The 20640-nt window shown below is 39.1% G+C and overlaps 1 protein-coding gene across 2 annotated transcripts in view; it reads right to left on the bottom strand.

Annotated features, from left to right (window-relative positions):
- Window positions 1–1033: 1033 nt before the first annotated feature.
- The window catches only part of AGBL1 (AGBL carboxypeptidase 1), a 618212-nt gene continuing 598605 nt past the window's right edge, over window positions 1034–20640 (bottom strand). For both annotated transcript variants that reach the window (XM_045522553.2, XM_045522552.2), the window contains exon 23: window positions 1034–6839. In XM_045522553.2, coding sequence (XP_045378509.2) covers window positions 6632–6839 — 208 coding nt within the window. In that variant the 3' untranslated portion in view covers window positions 1034–6631. The remainder of the gene's footprint in view (window positions 6840–20640) is intronic.

Here is a 20640-nt window from a genome sequence, read left to right as displayed (position 1 = left end):
TTTTTGTTTTGGAAGGCAGAGGTAATTAGGTTTTATTTATTTGATGGAGGTACGGGGGGTTGATCCCAGGACCTTGTGCATGCTAAGCACGCGCTCTACCCCTGAGCTGTCTCCTCCCTCCCCCCCTCCACAAATAGCTTCATCTTCAGAATGAAATGTGGGTGGGGCCTGGGTGATACTGTTCTGTCCAAGAACATCCATCCATTTGGCCTCCATGTCCTGGAGGTCAGGACTGCCAGCCTCTTGGCTTGCTCACTCTGCTGCACAGCCAGTACGGAAGTGACCTCAGTGTCCCTTCTTCCCCGGTCCTCCAACGACCCGGGTCGCTCTCAGGCATCTCAACTGAACTGCGTCAAAGAATTGTACTTAATTATTATTATTATTTTGTCAGAAAGAAGGTCATAATATACGACCGGTACTAAGAAATTGGTTTCACCCTGTTCAGCCCTACAAACGATGACAGAAAGATCACGAAAAGCGCCTGATCAGAATGACCAGTTTGCGCCTGTCATCTTAACAGTCCATCGCTCTGCTCTGTGTGACTACTTGTCGTAAGAAAGCTGGGAATGTGATTAAAGTGGTGATTTTCTCACAAATACGCATCCTCTTCCAAAGAGAACTGGATCTATTTTTCTTCATGCCCTGAACGGGCTCAAAATAGCCACATGCTGGAAGGCCAGTCTCTGTCATCAGCTGATGAGAAGGATCTCAGTTTCTACCCAAAGGGCCTGCACTTCAAGTTTCGTGGGAAAACACGGCATAAAATCATCACCTAACTACCCCCGGCCTTTAGACACATGTGCCTGATGAGAAACCTTTCTTCACTTGCTTTTTTTATTTTCTGCAAGCCCTGGATCTATATTGTGTGTGTGTGTGTGTGTGTGCGCGCATGTGCATGTGTGTGTGTGTGTGTGTGTGTCTGGTGTGTTAGGGACTCAAGCTCAGTTTCCACTCTATTGTATTGGAATGTGTGTCGTAGGTAATTTTAAGTTGTACACAACTGGGTCTTTTTTATGATTAGGCACAGAGAGGCTGTAAGAGAACCCATTTTTATCTAAAATTTTCCATTTAGCAGTTCCTTTTTTCCTAAACAGCACTTTTTATCAAGAATCAGCCGGGCACGCAGCGCGCATGAAGCCAAACTACAACACAAACACAAGAGGACATCTGCTGGGAAGACAGCAGCAGACTCCAGGCCTTATGATTTTTTTTTTTTTTTTTTGTCCAAAAAAGCTTGCATGGTTAGTACCCAGGCCACATACACTGTCGTCGTGTCTTTCCAAGACTAGAGCCTTTAGGGGGCAGGGGCGGTTTGGACCAACAGGGCCAAATGAATCCATCACTCTGATGACTATGCATTTGTCCAGATCTACCAGGCAGGCCTCTGTCCTGAGTCCTAACAAGGATGACTCATGCCAGGCATTTCATGGAAGCCCCTTTGCTTGGCAGAGGCCAGAGGCTCCCTTTGGAATACGAAGCTGACCCGATAGCTCAGGGGTTCAGGCTGAACAATGGAAGCTTTGGGTGAGAACTGCCTCCCTTGGGGGTGTAATGTGACCTTACTTATTTGGCAACATTCAACGTGAGCTTGTAACTCAAGGATCAGGTTATGTTCAAATGTTCTTTGTGGCTCAGAATCCTTTTACTGGAAACCCAGAAGAAAGTGGAGCCAACGAATGGGATTGAAAGATGCGCCCCGGCAGCCAAGTTGGCACAGTGCACTTGGAACCACATGCCAGTTCTCCACAAAGTGAACCTGTGTTCCAGAGCACCTTGATGAATGCTGCAGCTGGGGACTCCTGGAGATTCTGCTCCTCTGTGATTACTGCTCTGTCTAAACATTTTCACGCTCTAGGTAAGGGCCAGGCCACCCTGCTCCTTGCGAAGCTCGCTTCACACGGGGAACGGTTTTCCATGGCAACGACCAGCCTGAGAGGCTGGGCTGTCTTAGTGCTAGATGCCATGTTAGTGAAACCAGTTTCCCTTTCTATGACACAGACTCTGATCTGAGATGGAAAATGGAGGAATTTAGGGGAACTATGTGAAATTTTATTGAGACGGGATGTCCAGGTTTGAGGCTGGGCCAGGGGAAGATATATTTTTGAGAAACTTTAGTGTATCAAGAAGGATGCCAGGTGCAGGGAGAAATAGAAAGGGGAGAGCAGGTCTGTACATCTTGCAATTCTCTATCCACTGGGCAGTGGGCATGGGGCTGTAAAAAACACATAAATGAAGTCGCAAATGGCAAGCATGCTGTAAAAGGAATGCATAAACAGTGCGATAGGGGAACAGAAAAGAAATGATGTGACTTGACTTGGGGAGATTAGGAAAGGTTTTACAAAAGAAAAAGTTGTTTTCGGACTGGGTCTTGTGGCCCTCAAGTGAGGTCACGAGAGATGCTTATCAGCGACAGAGGGAAAATATGAAAAGGTTTAAGAATATCAAAGAGGGCATTTGCGTAGCTTGTGGCTCAAAAAGTGGTGTATGTGTGCGTGTATGTTTGTGTGTGTTCATGTACGTGCATAAATACGATGAGATCAAATGAGGCTGCATCCCAGGCAAACTGAAGAGATGAGGGGATGGCAGAACTTGAGTCTATAAAGGAGTCAGAAAAGCTCTCGTCACAGGGAAGTGTCGTGAAGAGATAGCAGATTCCACGTAGGGTGGATCATGGAAGCGCAATCGTTAGGGGATCACAAGACGCTTTGTGCTTCTCCACCCATGATGGGACTATCCGGGGGATGGAAAAGACCCCCGTTCTAGCCCTGCCACGCAGAACCTCAGACAGCACCTGTCACAGGACAGCAGTGCCTGTGGCCTGGACCGCACATCACTTCTCTAGATGCATTTCCTGTGCACATTTTGAAGCACATCTGCTTCCCATTAGCGCTTCCAACTCCCTGAGATTCTTGAGTAATCTCATTTGGCTCCAAGTTCCGTAGAATGTTTTTTTAACAACAATTTACCATAGCGGTTTGGCTAGTGAGACATGTCTGGCCCGGCTGGAAGAGCCACTCCCATGACTATCTACAGTTAACTTGTGAATGCGCCTTCCCCACCCCAGACTGAAGATGAGTGAGGTGTGACACACAATGGCCATCTGTCCTAGCAGGAAGGGAGGGGAGTCTGGTCTCTCCCCAACTCTCCTGTTCCCTCCAAGCAAAATCCTTCCCAGCTGATTGGCACCTGACCTCGGTGGCCCAGGACTTCCTCCCAGGTCCCCAAGCTCACTGGGTATAGCTCATCTTCTACTGCTTTTCCTGATGTACTTCTGGCTTCTAGGAGTCCTTTCCAACTGGACATCTCATAGACCCCAGTATTCAACATGGCCCCAAACTGTACTCATTATTTTTCACCTCACCAGAAACCTGCTGCTCTTCAAATATGAGAAAGTCACGCCTAGTGTACTTCTCAGACCACTGCACAACCAGCATAGCAAGGGTGTCCAGCAATCAGCCATAAACAAGTGGTGGAGTAGGACCAACACATCTATGCTGACATCAGTCCTGGACACGCGTCTGTTGAAAATTCTTTGTCTCCACCCCAGCACATTCCAAAAAAGTTCAACCTTTCCATCAAGGCATAACAAATGTTGCTTGATCTGACTGATGTCTATCTTTTCAATTTTATCTCCTTCTTCTCTCCTCCTTTCCCCACATACAAGCACATCTTAAATCATCACACTAAACATTTTATTCCAAATTCTAACCCCACCACAGGGCCCTTGCACAAGCTCTTCCCACTTCTTAGCATGCCTTTCCTCTTCTTTTAATCAGGAATCACTTAAATGATCATCTTCTTTGGGTAGACATCTCCCCCCCGCCGCTGCCTCCATTAGATGAGGTGCTTCTGACCCATCCTCTGCATGGCCCCTTCATGCCATGTGCTGCTGTATTAAAGTAAAATGTTAGTTGTCCATCTCTCCTGCTGAGCTTCGAGCAACTTGAGGACACAGAGTGTCTTTTTTCTCTGCATCTTTAGAACTTAGTAAAGAGAATGACACAGAGCAGGTACTTAATAGCTCTTCGTTACATAGATCAATCAGTAAATTGTTCATGTTCCTGGCTTTTCCTGAACATATCACATAAAATTTACCTTTCCTCATCAATTTCTCAGAAACATGCTAGACAAACAATTTTCAGCTAAGGAGCTAAATGGTGATGATGTGTTAGTATTATTTCTGTTCCTCCCTATTATTTACATTTTCAACAATGTTATCTTCTTGACCCTCAAAGCAATAAAAACAAAACAAAACAAAACAAAAAACCAGAAGCATTATTCTAGCCTTCGTTTAAGAGTGGAAATATTGCATATTGGAGAAGCTGAGATGCTTTCAGCTTGGATTTGAATTCAGTGCCTCTGTTATTTCCCTCAAACCTCTCATGTATGTATGGAAATCTGAATGTCTGAATACAAAGAATGGACTGTGATTTCTGAACGATAGTAAAGAAAATTGACAACAAATTAGAAAAACTAGGGACTATTCATAATAACAGTAACAATAATAATAATATCAACTTCCCAAATCACAGCACACATAACTTTCTTGTATGCGTTGGAGCTAAATTACGGTAAAATTTTGTTCTGCTTGTCTAGGCATGTGGACTGTGAATTTTCTCAGAAGTTATTCTGTTTCCAAAATCTCTTGGTGGTGGTAGGTACATCAGGAAGTGTCTTGGGCATGTATTTGATCCCCAGTATGTATAGTTTCCTTACTCTTATTATTAAAATTTCAAAATTTTAGCCCTGCCTACCTCAAATTAACATGATGTTTTCTAAGCTCCCTGGCAGCCGCCTGTGGTCATAGGACCACTTTCTGGGTGGTGGGATTAACCAGAAGCATTATGTGTAGTTTTGGAAATAGAGAGAACATGTTCTTCTTTTTCTGTCCTTCTTACTGCTGACTGGGATGTAGATGCAAAGCCTGATGCTTCAGCAGCTATCTTAGGCCAAGAGGAGAAGGAACGCACAGTGGTGCTAGAAAACTGCTGAAAGTAGTTATACAAGCCAAAAATCCCATCAACCATGCTAAAAGAAAATCTGAATTATTTCCCTTTTCTCTATATGCGAAAATCTATTACAAAATTGTCATAGGAGGAGGCTAACAAAGACTATGATGTTTCATCTGAATCTTTAAATCAGCTTTAAAAAAAAAAAACAGAAAACTGCTGAAGCTGTGTGCCCAACACCGTGCACTCATGATACCAGCTCTGCACTGCGTATATCTGGAATTCCACATGAACGATAAACAGACCTCTATCTTACAAAAAGCTACTGCTGTCTTGGATTTGCCATCTCTCACAGCCAAATGTAATCCATCCTAAATACACATGGCATCTAGACAAACATAAATTTGATCTAACATACCTTCTCCATTTTATCTTCCATTCTAATCTCCTCTTCTCCTTTCTGCGTGAGCCTTGTACATCCCATCACTCAAATGTTTAAACTGTTTCCATCCATATGTTGAAGGTCGTCCGTTTTTTCACTTGTTCTAAGCTATGCCAACCTCCTAGTTTCTGCTCCTACGTAACTTCCTTCCCTGATTCCCCACCAGGAGGGAGAGTATTTCCCCAACCACGTGACTCTATAGAATGTTTTTTTCTATTTTTTAACTGTGAGAATACTTCCATAGAATGCTCTGCCTGTGTGACAGAGGAAAAATAAGTCGATATTATCGAGTGTCTACCACACGCCAGACTGTGTACTTTTATATATTATCTCATTTCGTCTTCACAATGACGTTATGATATAGATATTCTCATCTCCATTAAACTGTGGTTTAGGGAGATTTAATTACTTGCCTAAGTTCTCATAACAAGTAACTGACAGATCTAGGATAGGAACCACATCTATCTGAGTCTGAAATGAATGAATTTTCTGCTATGCCTTGCTGCCTCCTAGGATTGTGGTTAGTGGTATGAATTTCATAGGATTTTAAAATTTGTAAAGACCAGTAGCCATGACTTATTCCCTACTGTACCCCTTCCCTTAGAATCTAGGGCAGCTCCTGTCCTATCCTGGATTTGCAAAATAGACACTGTTAAAGCAGACCAAGGATGACGGCTCGGTGGTACAGTCTTTCACGTTCAACCACCCAGCAACGGAAGAGCCTGCCAGGAGCCTCAGCGTGTTACCGGGGCTCAGCGTCAGGGCTGAGATGCTCAGAGGCAACAGGAGGTGAGAACATTCATCTATAGAACAACTTAGACAACCACTCAGAATTCTTGCTGAGAAGACACGAAGAAGGTCCAACCCTTACTACTTCCAAGTCTGCCCCTGTTTCAAGCACAGGAATGGAGAAGAGCTCAGAACAGTCTTCAGAGGATCCCTAATAGTCCCCAAGGTCTCGCCTTCCAGCACAGTGACAGCTGGCAGAGGTCTCTAAAGCCACCCAACTATATATGTAAAGTGGTATAATTAGTAAGTAGCCACCCCGCATGCACAGTGGAACAAGAGCAGAATCTGGGTGTCAGGTTGCTGACCTCACCCGGGCTGGTATTTTGCACCGACAGTGTGTGTGTGTGTGTGTGTGTGTGTGTGTGTGTGTGTATGTGTGTCTGATGGTAAAGAAACAACGTAACAGCTAATCCAGCGGTTAGAGGCACAGGACTTTCTCTGAACCTCAGGGTTAGGGGCTGGCTTTTCTTCCCTGACCCGGCCCCTCCTCTTCTTCCTCTCCCTCGTCCTTGTGGAAAGCGCACTCCTGGATCTGCCGGTCCAGCTCAGAGAAGCCCCCTTCCTGGTCCGAGCTGCTGTCGGTACCATAATCGATCTCCTCCAGGCAGGGGGGTTCGTCATCCAGGTCTGAAGTGACGCTGCTGCTCTGGCTGCTGCACCTGCCGCGAGTTCCCAGAAAACATGGAGAAGAAAGAAAGGAGAGGGAAAAAGGGAAGGAAAAAGGAAAACAAAACAAAAAAAAAAAAAAAAAAGAAAGAAAAAAGAAGGGAAGGGAAACAGAAACAGGGAGATGGAGAGAAAGGAGAGGGAGATGAAAAGAGAAGTTACCCAAAGAAAGAAACATTTACAGTCAGTTGGAAAAGGAGGGTGGAGATTATCTTCTCTGCGTTTTCATCTCAAAAGCCCCCGCTCCTTAAAATGTATTGCATACACAGTACCCCGTGTTCTTAACTACTATCTTGAAGATGGAGGAAGAAAAATCTATAAAATCTGTGGGCTCCCTTCTTCCTGGACCAACAGAGACTGCATTTCTGCCTCTAATCAGAAGATTTCCAATCACAGGATATGGCCATCTTCAGGGTCCTTTAGGCTCAAAGTGAACAATCAGAGAAGGCAGTCATTGAGTATCTGATTATATCCGGTCAGTTACACCCAGGAGAGAGTGGGATTGGAATCCAGGTGGATTCCCAGTCCCTAATGCTTCCCACTGAGTAACAGCACTGTAAGTCATATTACATCGCTCCCCTCCATCATGATGAGTGGCTTATTGGAATTACAAAATTAAAGCAGGTTGAGATTAGAGGAGAGAGTAAGTGGGGAAGCAGCACTCTTTCAACTGAGTTTGTGCTTCCTCATCACCTTGCATACCTCCCTCCAGTTTATTCACAAGTGGAAGATCACAGGGTTGACCAGCAAGAGACAGAAGGGGACAACAGGAATGAACAACCACCCTGGATCATATATTGTGAGCAGGAGAAATTTCCTCCCAAGGAACTGTATATCTTCCTCATTTGCATGAGGTGTCTTCTTTCCTGAAGACTTTCTAATCACTCCCTACTTAGGACTTCACCAATTAGGATGAGCAGCGTGCTGGTTTCTACTCTGTGATTTATGGAAGGCGAGCACTTCATAAATCAGGCAGAGCTGTTCATCCACCTGCCTCGCCATAAACAATGAAAATGGGTAATCAGCAGCATGGTTACGTTTCAGTTCAGGAAATGAATCAGAGGCCAGTTTCTTAATTGTTCACTGACTCTTAGAAACGGCTCTGTGCTCTCCAGGCTCTCAGTACCCTAAGCTGAAGGTCTGGTGGGACATTGCCTGGATGGAGAGGAAAGGGAAGAAATACAATCTTGCTTCCACAGCACCGCAGCATTAAATTATTATCGTATTTTACAGGCTGACTTACAGGCGATAAAGCAGTTGAATAAATAAAGGACGGTAAGAACTGCCCAGTCATGATAGGAGCTCAGTCAGCAAGCACACTTAGTGCCTGTGACTCAGCTGTCACCATGGTAGGTCCTGAAGTGACAAAGCTGTACAATGTCTATAGCTTGAGTTTTAATCCTGGCTATGTGACCTTGGGAAAACGCCTTTACCTCCCAGAATGGCCATAGTAATACCTCAAGAGTTGTTGTGAATACTAAATAAGAAAACACATGGATGCAATATAGCAGGGTGCCTTGTAAAATAAAAGCAATCAACACATTTTAATTCCACTTTCTGCCGTGGACCCTAAAAAAAGATGGTGAAACACGATATTGAAGGACAGCACACACTGAGATCCGTTGCTTCAGACCTGGGTGACCGTAATAACTACTGCAAAACCATCCACATTGGCACTGCTCACAGTTTTGCTAAAACATAATTTTTATTATGCCATTTCAAAGTCAGTGACTTGCTGTAACTCGCCTTTGCTTATTAATGCCATGCATCCATGGACGGGGCATTCTTAAAGGGTCCAGTTGGCAAGAGTCCACGAGTAAACAGCAGGGTCAGTTTTCCCCCAACAAGGCCTTCGCTCCACTGTGGAGTCTGCTCCAGTCTCTCCCAGACATGGATCCTTCCCACTACAGCCACGTTGTCAGGCTGCTTGTCTTGTGATTGTTCAAACATACTGCTCCCAATGTTTTTTTCCAGGTCTTTATTCATACAACCCATTTCCTGTATCTAAAATAATCTTCCAACTCCTCATCATCCAACCAAATAAGATAGATCGTTTTTCAAAGCTCATCTGAAGTTCTGCCAAATGACTGTTTTGGTAACTCCGTCTCTTACTGAAATTTCCTCCTCTACAGATAAATCTTCACATATTCCCTTAATTTGTTTTGACCCTTACTAATATTTATAGCCTTTATATTGTGAATAAGGCCTATGCCTCTGAATAGTTCATATTTATGTCATTCTATAGAACACCTAGATTATGCTGAGAACATAGTAGAAATAAATGAATGAATAGTTGCCACATTGAATGGATAACAGGTATATTTGTAGAAAAAGTATCTATGTATTGAACTACCTTTGGACAATTACTTTTTTACCTTTGGGTATCTTTTTTCAAAGCGCTTTTTTAACTCGTAACTTTTTATAAAATTGAGGAATAATTGACAGATAATACTGTATCAGTTTCCGGTGTACAGTAGTGATTTGATATTTGTATCCATGGCAAAACAATCACCAGGATAAGTCTAGTTACAATCTGTCACTTTAGAAAGTTAATACAATATTACTGACTATGTTCCCCAGACTGTACTTTACACCCCCATGGCTTATTTATTTTATTACTGAAAATTTTTGCTTCTAGATCCCCTTCACCTATTTAACGCCCCCTACCCACCCTCCCATCTGACAACCACCAATGTGCTCTCTGCATCTGTGAGTCTGGGTTTGGTTTGGTTTTGTTTTGTTTGTTTCTTTGCTTTGGTTTTTACATTCCACATATATCATACAGTATTTATCTTTCCCTGTGACTTATTTCACTTAGCATTATACACTCAAGGTCCATCCATGTTGTCCCAAATAGCAGGATTTCATTCTTTTTATCATTGGGTAATATTACATTATATATATGTGTGTGTGTAGCATATATTTTTTTATCTATTCATTCATCATTGGGTACTTAGGTTGCTTTCATACCTTGACTATTGAAAATAATGCTACAATGAACAAAGTCATGCATATCTTTTAAAACTAGTGTTTTCATTTTCTTAGGATAAACACACAGTAGTGGAATTGATGGATCATATGGCATGTCTATTTTTAAATTTTTGAGTACTTTCTATACTGTTTTTCATAGTGATTACAACAATTACATTCCCATCAACAATGCACAAAGGTTCCATCTTCTTCACACCCTTGTCAACACTTCTTGTTTCTTGTCTTTTTGACAACAGCCATTCTGACAGGTGTAAGGTGATATCTCTTTCCGGTTTTGATTTGTATTTCCCTGTTGATTAGAGATGTTGAATATCCTTTCATGTGTCTGCTGGTCATCTGTATGTCTTTGGGAAAATGTCTGTTCATATACTCTGTTCATTTTTTAACTGAATTGTCTATTTTTTGTTATTGAGATGTATGAGTTCTTTATACATTTTGGATATTGACCTCCTCCTTGAATATATGATCTGCAAATGTCTTTTCCTATATCAGTAGGTTGCCTTTTGTTTTGTTGATTATTTTCTTCACTGTGCTTTAGTTTGATGTAGTCCCGTTTGTTTATTTTTGCTTTTGTTTCCCTTGCCTTTGGAGTTAGAGCACAAAAAAAAAAAATTGCTAAGCCTGTTGTCAAAGAGCTTACCACCTGTTTTGTTTTAGGAGTTTTATGACTTCAGGTCTTACATTGAAGTTTGTAATCCATTTTGAGTTAATTTTTGTATGTAGTATAAGAAAGTAATCCAGGTTGATTCTTTTCCATGTGCTGTCCAGTTTTCCCAACACCATTTATTGAAGAGACTGTCCTTTCCCCATTGTATGCTCTTGACCACTTTGTAATCAATTAATTGACCAATTAAGTATAGGTTTACTTTTGGGCCCTCTATTATGTTACATTGATCTATGTGTCTGTTTTTATGTCAATACAACACTGCTTTGATTACCGTACCTTTGTAGTATAATTTGAAATCAGGGAACATGATACCTCCAGCTTTGTTCTTCTTTCTCAAGATAGCTATGGCAATTTGAGCTCTTCTGTGGTTTCATACAAATTTTAGAATTATTTATTCTAATTCTGTGAAAAATGCCATTGGAATTTTAATAGAGATTGTATTGAAGCTGTAGATTGCTTTGGGTAGTATGGACATTTTCACAATGTTAAATCTTCCTATCTGTGAATATGGAATATATTTCAACTTATTTGTGTCTTCTTCCATTTCTTTCATTAATATCTTGTAATTTTCAGTGTCCAGGTCTTTCACCTCATTGGTTAAATTTTATTCCTTGGTATTTTATTCTCTTTGATATGATTGTAAATGGGATTATTTTCTTGTTTTCTCTTTCTGATAGTTTCTTATTAGTGCATAGAGACACAGCAGATGTGTGTACCTTGATTTTGTATCCTGCAATTTTACTGAACTCATTTATTAGTTCTAACATTTATTTTTTTGGTGGATTCTTCAAGGCTTTCTATGTATAGTATTATGTCATCTACGAATAGTGATACTTTTCTTTCTTTCTTTCTTTCCAATTTGGATAACTTTTATTTATTCTTCTTCCCCAATTGCTGTGGGTAGGACTTTCAATTCTATGTTAAATGAAAGTGGGGAGAGTGCACATTCTTGTCTTGTTCCTGAGATTAGAGGAAAAGCTTTCAGCTTTTCAGCATTAAGTATTATATCCACTGTGGGTTTGTCATATATGGTCTTTTTTATGTTGAGTTCCTTCCCTTTATACATACCTTGTTGAGACTTTTTATTGTAAATGGAAGTTGAATTTTGTCAAATGCTTTTTATGTTTCTATTGACATGATTGTATGATTTTTATCATTCATCTTGTTAATATGATGTACCACATTGATTGAAGTGTGGATGTTAAACCATCCTTGCAATCCAGGAATAATTCCCTTTGATCATGGTTTATAATTCTTTTAATGTACTGTTGATTTTGTTTTTCTAATATTTTGCTGATGATTTTTGCATCTATGTTCATCAGTGATATTGGCCTGTAATTTTTTTTTTTCTTGTGGTGTCCTTGTCTGCTTTTGATATCAGGGAAATACTTATCTCATGAAAGGACCTTGGAAGAGTTTTCTCCTCTATTTTTTTTGGAAAAAGTTTGAAAAGGACTGGAATTAATTGTTTGAATGTTCAGTGAATTCACTTGTGAAGATGTCTGGTCCTGGAATTTGTTTGTTGGGAGGTTGTTGACTCAATTTCCTTACTAGTATCCAGTCTAGTCAGATTTTCTATTTCTTCACGATTCAGTCTTGGAAGATTGAAAGTTTCCAGGAATTTATCCATTTCTTCTAGGTTGTCCAAATAGTCAGTGTACAGTTGTTCACAATATCTCTCATAATCCTTGTTATTTCTGTGGCATCATTTGTAATTTCTCCTCTTTTATTTCTGATTTTATTTGTTTGGGGCTTCTCTTATTTTTTTTATCTTGGTGAGTTCAGCTAAATATTTGTCGATTTTGTTATATTTTCAAAGAATGTCCTCACACTTTCATTTGTCTTTATCATTGTCTTTTTAGTTGCTATTTATTTCTGCTCTGATCTTTACCATTTCCTTCCTTCTACTAACTGGGCCTTGTTTGCTGTTTTCTTTATAGTTATTTTAGGTATAAAGTTAGACTGTTTCATATTTGTCTTGTTTATAGAGGTAAGCTTGTATTGCTATAAACTTTCTCTTAGAACTGCTTTTGCTGTATCACAAATATTTTGGAATGTTGTATTTCCATTTTCACTTGTCTCAAAGTTTTTTTTTTTTTTTTTTTTTTGATTTCCCTTTTGATTTCTTTGTTAGCCCATTCACTATTGAGTAGCATGTTGTTTAATCTCCATTTATTCTGTGGTTTTTTTTTTCAGTTTTTTTTTCCTTGTAATTAATTGAGTTCTCGTTTCACACCACTATAGTCGGAAAGGATGCTAGATATGATTTTAATCTTCTTGCATTTACTGAGACTTGTTTTTTAGGCTAACATGTTATCTGTTCTAGAGAATGTTTTATGTACACTTGAGAAGAATGTGTATTCTGCATTTGAATGGAATCTTCTGTATGTGTGTGCATGTGTATGTATGTGTATATATATATATATAATAAGTCTATCTGATTTAATGTGTTCTTCAAGGCAGATGTTTTCTTATTGATTTTCTGTCTAGGTGATCTATCATTGATGTAAGTGGGGTCTTAAAGTCTCCTAATATTATATTTCTATCAATTTCTCCTTTAGATCTGTTAATATCTGCTTTATATATTTTAGTGCTCCTATGTTGGATGCATGTATATTTATGAATGTTACATATTCTTGCTGGATCAAGGTGTCATTGTTGTTCATTATAATGCACTTTATAAGCAGTGCCTAGTCCACTACCTTTGCTATATATTTACCTTTTCCACTGAGATTTTTACTTTCATATGTTTTCTTGTTATTAATTAGTGCTACTTCTTTTCTGCGTAAGGAAGGCCCTTTAACATTTCTCGTAAGGATGGTTTAGTAGTGATGAGCTCCTTTAGCTTTTGCTTGTCTGGAAAATTCTTTTATCTCTCTTTCAATTATGAATGATAACCTTGCCTGGTATTCTTGGATAAATGTTTCTTTCAGCATGTTGAATATGTCATGCCACTCCCTCTGGCCTGCAGAGTTTTGCTGAGAAATCTGCTAATAGCCTTATTGCGTTTCCCTTTGTCTCTTTTCCTTTGGGGACCCCCTATAATGTGAATTTTATTCTGCTTGATATCATCCCGTAGGTCCCTGAAGTTATTTTCATTTGTTTCTTTTTGTTGCTCTGAATTCCTTTGTTTTGTCTTCCAGCTCACTGATTTTATTCTTCTGTTTTATCCAATCTGATGAAAAAACCCCTCTCACTTTTTTTTTTTTTTAAGTTCAGTTATTGTATACTTTAGCTCTGTGACTTCTGTTTGGTACTTTCTTACATGTTTATCTCTGTTGAAGTTCTCACTGAGGTAGTGCGTTCTTTCTCCAAATTCCATTAGCATCTCTATGATCATTACCTTGAACTTTTTATCAAGTAAATTACTTATATCAGTACCATGAATACCTCTTTCTGAGGTTTTGTCTTGTTCTTTCATTTGGAACATATTTCTGTTTCCTCATTTTGCTTGACTCTCTATTTGTTTCTATGCATTAGGCAAAAAAAAGCTACCTCTCCCAGACTTGAAGGAGTGGCCTGGTGTAGGTGACGAACCTTCTTATTCCACCTGGACCTAGCTCTTGGTTGTCTCTCAAACTTGTGTGATTGTCTAAACCAACTGATTTATTCTCGCTATGTCTCCTATTGAGGGTCTGCCAAGACCTTCCAGTGTTCCAAGGGGAGAAATCTCATTTAGCACCTAGTTTCAGGCTAATTGGAAGCCAGACTCTTGGGAAGCATCTTAAAATATGCAAATATATACAGTCTTGTGTCATAATCCCTTCTGGTCTTCAGTCTAGGAGATCTGGTGGTGTCTCCTGAGCAACATTTACATCAGTGGGGTGCTGCAACACTAGACAAGCATAAAAACTCCTTTCTGCAATGTCCCTTTGAGCTGTAGCAAGGACCAAAGGAACATCCAGGGATGGTGTCTCACTGTTTACATTTCCTGGAAGTGCTCCTTAGTGCCTAGATGTGTGGGAAATCTGAAGCCTGTCCCTCAGGCTGAAGCTCCAGGCTAAGTAAATAGGGTTTTTCATGGTAGGACTGAGGTTGTGTTTCAGTCTATAATCTGTGCAGTGCCTTGGGAGTGGTGGCCTGCCAAGAATGATCTTTCCAATTGTTGCAGCCCCATGGAGCTCAGTAAACCCATGTCCTTTGCTGCTTAATCAACAGGGCCAGGTGATTAAGGACTGTTCTCTGTGTGAATTGTATATACCCACTGGCTTTGGCAAGGCAGCTGGAGAGTGTAGGAAGTGGTGCACACTCACTGGCTTTAGAAAGGCGGCAGAAAATGTCTTGACTGTGTATGCCCATGAGTTTCAGCAATGTAGTGGGAGAGTGTGCTGACATTAGGCTGGGTGTGGGAGAATGCTGTGACCACTCTCACATGCCAGCTCAGCCAGGGAACAAGGGAATGTTGCAACTGTCTGTGTTCTCTTGCTTCACCGAGGCAATGAGATAGTGCCATGACCACTTGCCCCTGTCTGTCTCAGCAAGGCAGCAGGAGGGTGCTGCTTCTAAGCTTATCTGCCTGTGCCAGCAGGCTACGTGGAGAGAGCAATAATGGCGTCTGCCAGCACCTCCGTCCCTGAGGAGAGTTTCAACTGACCTCTGCCCTTCCAGCAAATGCTTTTAGATTAGCAAATGAGTCTCTTTCATATATACTCTAGGCACTGTTCAAACTGCTGTTTTTTTTTCTCTGGGTCTCAGAGTGGGTAAGACCACATGTGAACCCTTTAAAAGGGGAGTCTCAGTTTCCTATAGCACTTTGAGTCCCTTGGACATCAGCCCTATTGGTTTCCTAAGCTAGATATTTTAAAGGCTCATCCCTCTGATGTGGATCCCAGGCAGGTGCTGAATGTGGGGCACCAACCCCTCACTCCTCTGGTAGAAGCACTGGACTGATGAGATCTCTCCCCATCATGTGTTGTCACACTGGCAGTGGGGAGGAGTTCTCACCAAGACTCTGTCTCAAACTTTCCTACCCTGCCCCATGTGGTTCCTTGAACCTTTGTTATGGAGAAGTAGATCATCTAATTTTCAGATTTTTTTCAGAAGGAAATGATCCATATCTAGCTGTGGATTTGGTGTGTCCATGAGAGGAGATGAGGTCGGGATCTTCCTATACTGCCGTCTTGGTCCCCCATTCAAAAGTTTTATATATGATTAAACCATAATTATCATGTCTGTACATTTTAGTAATTTTAAACAAATATGGTTTTGTCATTCATATTTATAAATAAATATAATATATAATATAATTATAATACATACTTAGTATATAATATACAATGTATAAGATTATATATTATACATATTTACATATGACATATATTTATATGGTATATACATTTATATGTGTTATTTATATATTCATAAATTAAGACAGCTTACAATAGCCAGTTATGCCTCTCACTTTTTTGCCCAAATGCAGTGTAAGTATTCTGATGAGTTAGAGAATTAAAATGAATATTCAGGGACTTCCATTTCTGGACAGATAGAGAACTATTTCTCCTTTTGCCTCTTCATCACTCTCCCTGGATATTATATAGAAAAGAAATATAATGAAACTCTGAAATATGGAGAGAAGAAGAAGACCAGATTGGGACTTACAGGCCAGTATGGTGGTGTGTTACCTGGGTTTTCATTTGGCCTCATACAATCTAGTCTTGGAGTTGGAGAAGCTGACAGTCTGGAAAAGCCAACAAGTGCAGACAAAGAGCCCCAGCAAGAGCTTATTCTCTTTAGCCAAATGATGAGAAAAGGAGTCATCTAGCAAAAAAACATAAGTTTTAAATTATAATAGCTCCATTCCAGCCAAACCCCACAGAAGAAAAGTTGTCCTACCCTCATCTTGCCAACAGAAGTGTGGCAAACCTGTATTTCTACTCTCATCAGACTGCACTGAGGTGTCCCAAATCCTCTTCTTTCCCCTACGCTAAGGAAACATCCAAGAAGGCAGAATAAAGCCAGAACTTTCATCTCCAATGTACAATAATGAGGTCTCCTACCCCTCAATACCAGTGGAAACCATGTAGGGAGCCTGGACTTGCACACACAACTATTGGTAACAACACCGTCCCCTACCAGTATCAATAGAGACCAGTAACAAGGTACTCCTGTCCCTTTCACCCAGAGTAGTGTTAGTGAAGGCCTAGTGGGGAGCTGAAACTCTCACCGATGCCCAGCAGTAACAAGAAGCCCTCAGCACTCTGGGCATGAATGGAGCCCAATGGGGACCCCAGACTTTCACCCCCACCTGGTGATAATAAAACCCCTTCTTCTCCTGTCTGAGTGATGTCATAGGAGCCCGGTTCAATCAGAAGATTTTAGTAAGACCCATAGTCTCATTGCAGACCTAAAATGTTTAGATTGCAATAAAAAATTACTCATCAAACCAAGAAACAAGACAATCAATAGATGCCAACACCAAAAGGACACAGATATTAGAATTATCTGACAAGGATTTGAAAGCAGACATCTTATAAGTGTTCCACTGAGTAACTATGGACATACATTAAAAAAAAAAACTAATTAAATGTCTCAATAAGGAAACAGAAAATCAACAAAAAATATAAGAAGTATAAAACACTCAAATGAAATTGCAGAAGTGAGAAATACAGTAAAAGAAATATAAAACTTGGCAAAGAAACAGAGAGTCTCAGCAAGGAAATAGAACTTATAAAGAAAAACCAAATGGAAAGTTTAGAACTAAAAAATACAAAAAATGAAAAAAAATCGAATGGATGGGCTCAACAGCAGAAGGGAAGGAGCATGGGAAAGAATCAGCGAACTTGAAAACAGAACAACAGAATTATTCAATCTGAATAACAGAGTAAAAATACACTAAAACAATGAAGACACGATCCAGACCCTGTGAGCTACAACAAAAGATCAAATATTCATTTCATCAGAATTCCAAAAGAAAATAAGCTGGAAAAGTATTCAGAGAAGTAGTGGCTGAAAACTTCTTAAACTCTGCAAAAGATGTAAACCTACAAATACAGAAAGCTGGGCAAATCCCAAACAGATAAACCCAAAGACATCTACCAAGACAGATCATAGTTTTCTGAAAACTAAAGACAAATTAAAAATCTTGAAGCCAGTGAAATAGAAACTTTAGGATAACAGCACTATAGTGGAAAGGTAACTCCAATGGCAGCAGAGGTCTCCTCAGAAACCACAGGGGCCATAATAAAATGGAAAACCATTTCTCAAGCATTGAAAAAAAAAACAAAAACAACTACCAACCTAGAACTCTAAAACCAGAAAAAATAGCCTTCAAGAATGAAAGCAAAATAGACATTCTAACAGGAAGTACGAGTGTCAGGATCTGTTGCCACCAGATCTAACTTAAAAAGATGGCTAAAGGGAATCCTCTAAACAGAAATGAAGCAATAAAATAAGGAATGCTGGAACATAAGAAAGGGAGAAGGAACAACAGGGGAGTAAAAATATAGATACAGACAATAGATTTTTCTTTTCCTTTTGAATTATTAAAATTATGTTTGACAGTTGGAGCCAACTTATACAATTGCATGATATTGTTCATATAAATATTTAAGATACTTATATTATAAATGAGATGGTAAGGGGATGTATAGGGAGTTAACTTTTTTATACTTTGCTTGAACTGGTAAAAATATGGCACCAGGAGATTATAAGTTATGCGTATATAAGGTAATATCTACAGCACTAAAAATATATACATAGAGATACACTCAAGATCTTATAGAGAAATAAAAATAGAATTCTAAAAATTATCCACTAACAAGGAGATACGTAAAACAAAACAGAGATTTAAAAAAGGGAGAGAGAACAAAGGGAAAAACAATAAAATGGAAGTCAGCCCTAACTTATCAATAACATTAAATGTTATATAATTGTCTATTTATGCTAATTAAAAGAAGAATTGTCAGAGTGGGTTTAAAAATGTTCTGAATAAGTAACTCACCTAAAAATATAATGAAATAGTTGTATATAAAGTTAAGAGATGGAAAAGGTATACCATGCAAACAATAAACAAAAGAGAGAGAGCAGCAATGTCCATACTAATATCAGATAAAGCAGTCATCAGAGCAAAGCAAATAAGCAGGGACGTAGAGGGATATGATGATAAAAATGCGAGTACCTCCAAAAGTCATAGCACTCTCGTACGCATATGCACCAAACAACAGAGCTGCAACTCATGTGAAGGAAAAACTGACAGATCTGAAAGGACAATCAGACAAAACTATAATTATAATTTAAGACTTGAACACTCCTTTCTCAACAGTTGATAACAACTAGGCAGGCAATCAGCCAAGACATAACATAGAAGAGTTCAACAACATACAATGAACCAACAACATGTAACTGACATTTACAGGACACTCCCCATCCAATAACCCAGCAAAACACATATTATTTTTCAATGCTGACAAAATATATAACAACACAGACCATACCTTGAAGCATAAATAAATCTCAGCAACTTTAAAAGAACTGAAACAATGCAGAGTGTGTCCTTTGACCAAAATGGAATCAAGTTGGACATCAAAGTCAAAAAGATGAAAAGAACATTTCCAACCACTTAGAAAGTAAATAAAAACACTTCTAACTAATTCTGGAAGTCAAAGAAGATGTTTTAAGGGAAAGAGAAAATACATTGAACTTAATGAAGATGAAATATAACATACCAAAATTTGTGGCACGCAGATAGAACCATGGTGAGAGGAAAATTTATAGCAGTAAATGCTTAGCTTAGAAAAATCTGAAATCATAAATCTAAACTACACCTCAAGAAAATAGGAAAATAAGAGCAAAATGATCCCAAAGCTTGTAAAAGAAAGAGAATAATAAAGATAAAGGCAGAGAACAATATAACTGAAACAGAAAAACGATAGAGAAAATCAATGAAACAAAGAGCTGACTGTTTGAAAAAATCTATACAATTGACCAAACCCTAAGTAGCCTAAAAACCCTAAAAAAGAAAAAAGGAAGGAAGGCACTAATTACCGGTATCAGGAATAAAGAGGGGCTCTTACTACAGACTGTGTAAATATCAGAAGGATAAGGCCATGCCACCAAAAGCCCTGCACACAAAAGTATGACAACTTATATGATATGGACCAATTCCTCAAAGAGCAAAAACTACAATTCAGCCAATATTAAATAGATCATTTGAATACCTGTGTAACTAAGAAGAAAATTAAATTCATAGTTTAAAACAGCTTGAAACAGAGTTTTCCAAACCCAGATATTTTCACTGGAGAATTCTACATAATGATTAAAGAAGAACTGACATCAATTCTACATGCTCTCTTTCAGAAAATAAAAGAGAAAAAAAGACTTTCCATTTATTTTATGAGCCAAGTATTATTCTAATACTAAAACCAGACAAAGATAGTAAAAAGAGAAGAAGATAACTACAGACCAGTATCTCTCAGTAAATGTAACATTCTTAACAAACTGTTAGCACGTTGAATTCAGCATTCTGTAGAAAGAGTTGTACACCCTGACCAAATGGAGTTAATTCCAGGAATGTTAAGACTGGTTCGATATTCAAAAATTAATCAGTATAATCCACTATATTTATAAGCTAATGAGAAAAAATCACATGACCAGATAAATTTATACAAAAATGTACTTCACAAAATTTAACACCCATTAAAGAACTCTCAGACAAAATAGTAATAAAAGGGGACTTCCTCTTCTATATATATGAAATAAAGCAGCAAAAATAGACACCCAGAAACTTGAAAGCATATGACAATCTGGAAAAGACTATAGGATAAGTATGTTTAAAATGATTAAGAAATTAGAATAAGTTCTGGAAACATAATGAAAGAAAAAGGTACTTTTGATAAAGAAAACATGAACTTGAAAATTAAACAGATTCTCTCCAAAAGAAAAAAAGACACAATAAGCAGCTCAGTGGAATAGTTAAATAGCACAGAAGACACAGTTAAACAGAAAATTAATAAACAATAAGAAGGATGTCGAGAAGTAGATTTTAAAGTAAATTCGTAAGAGGTGATATTCAAAAAGATAATGGTTGAAAGGTGATAGTCCTCAAATTGAAGAAATACCCTGGAAAGCAGGAATATAAGAAAAAAAATAAAGTCCATAATTAGACACTTCAGGATGGACACCAATAAAGAAGGAGAAAT

This window comes from Camelus bactrianus, chromosome 27 (assembly GCF_048773025.1).
Source record: "Camelus bactrianus isolate YW-2024 breed Bactrian camel chromosome 27, ASM4877302v1, whole genome shotgun sequence".
Taxonomy (NCBI): domain Eukaryota; kingdom Metazoa; phylum Chordata; class Mammalia; order Artiodactyla; family Camelidae; genus Camelus; species Camelus bactrianus.
This window is presented reverse-complemented; position numbering and strand designations above follow the sequence as displayed.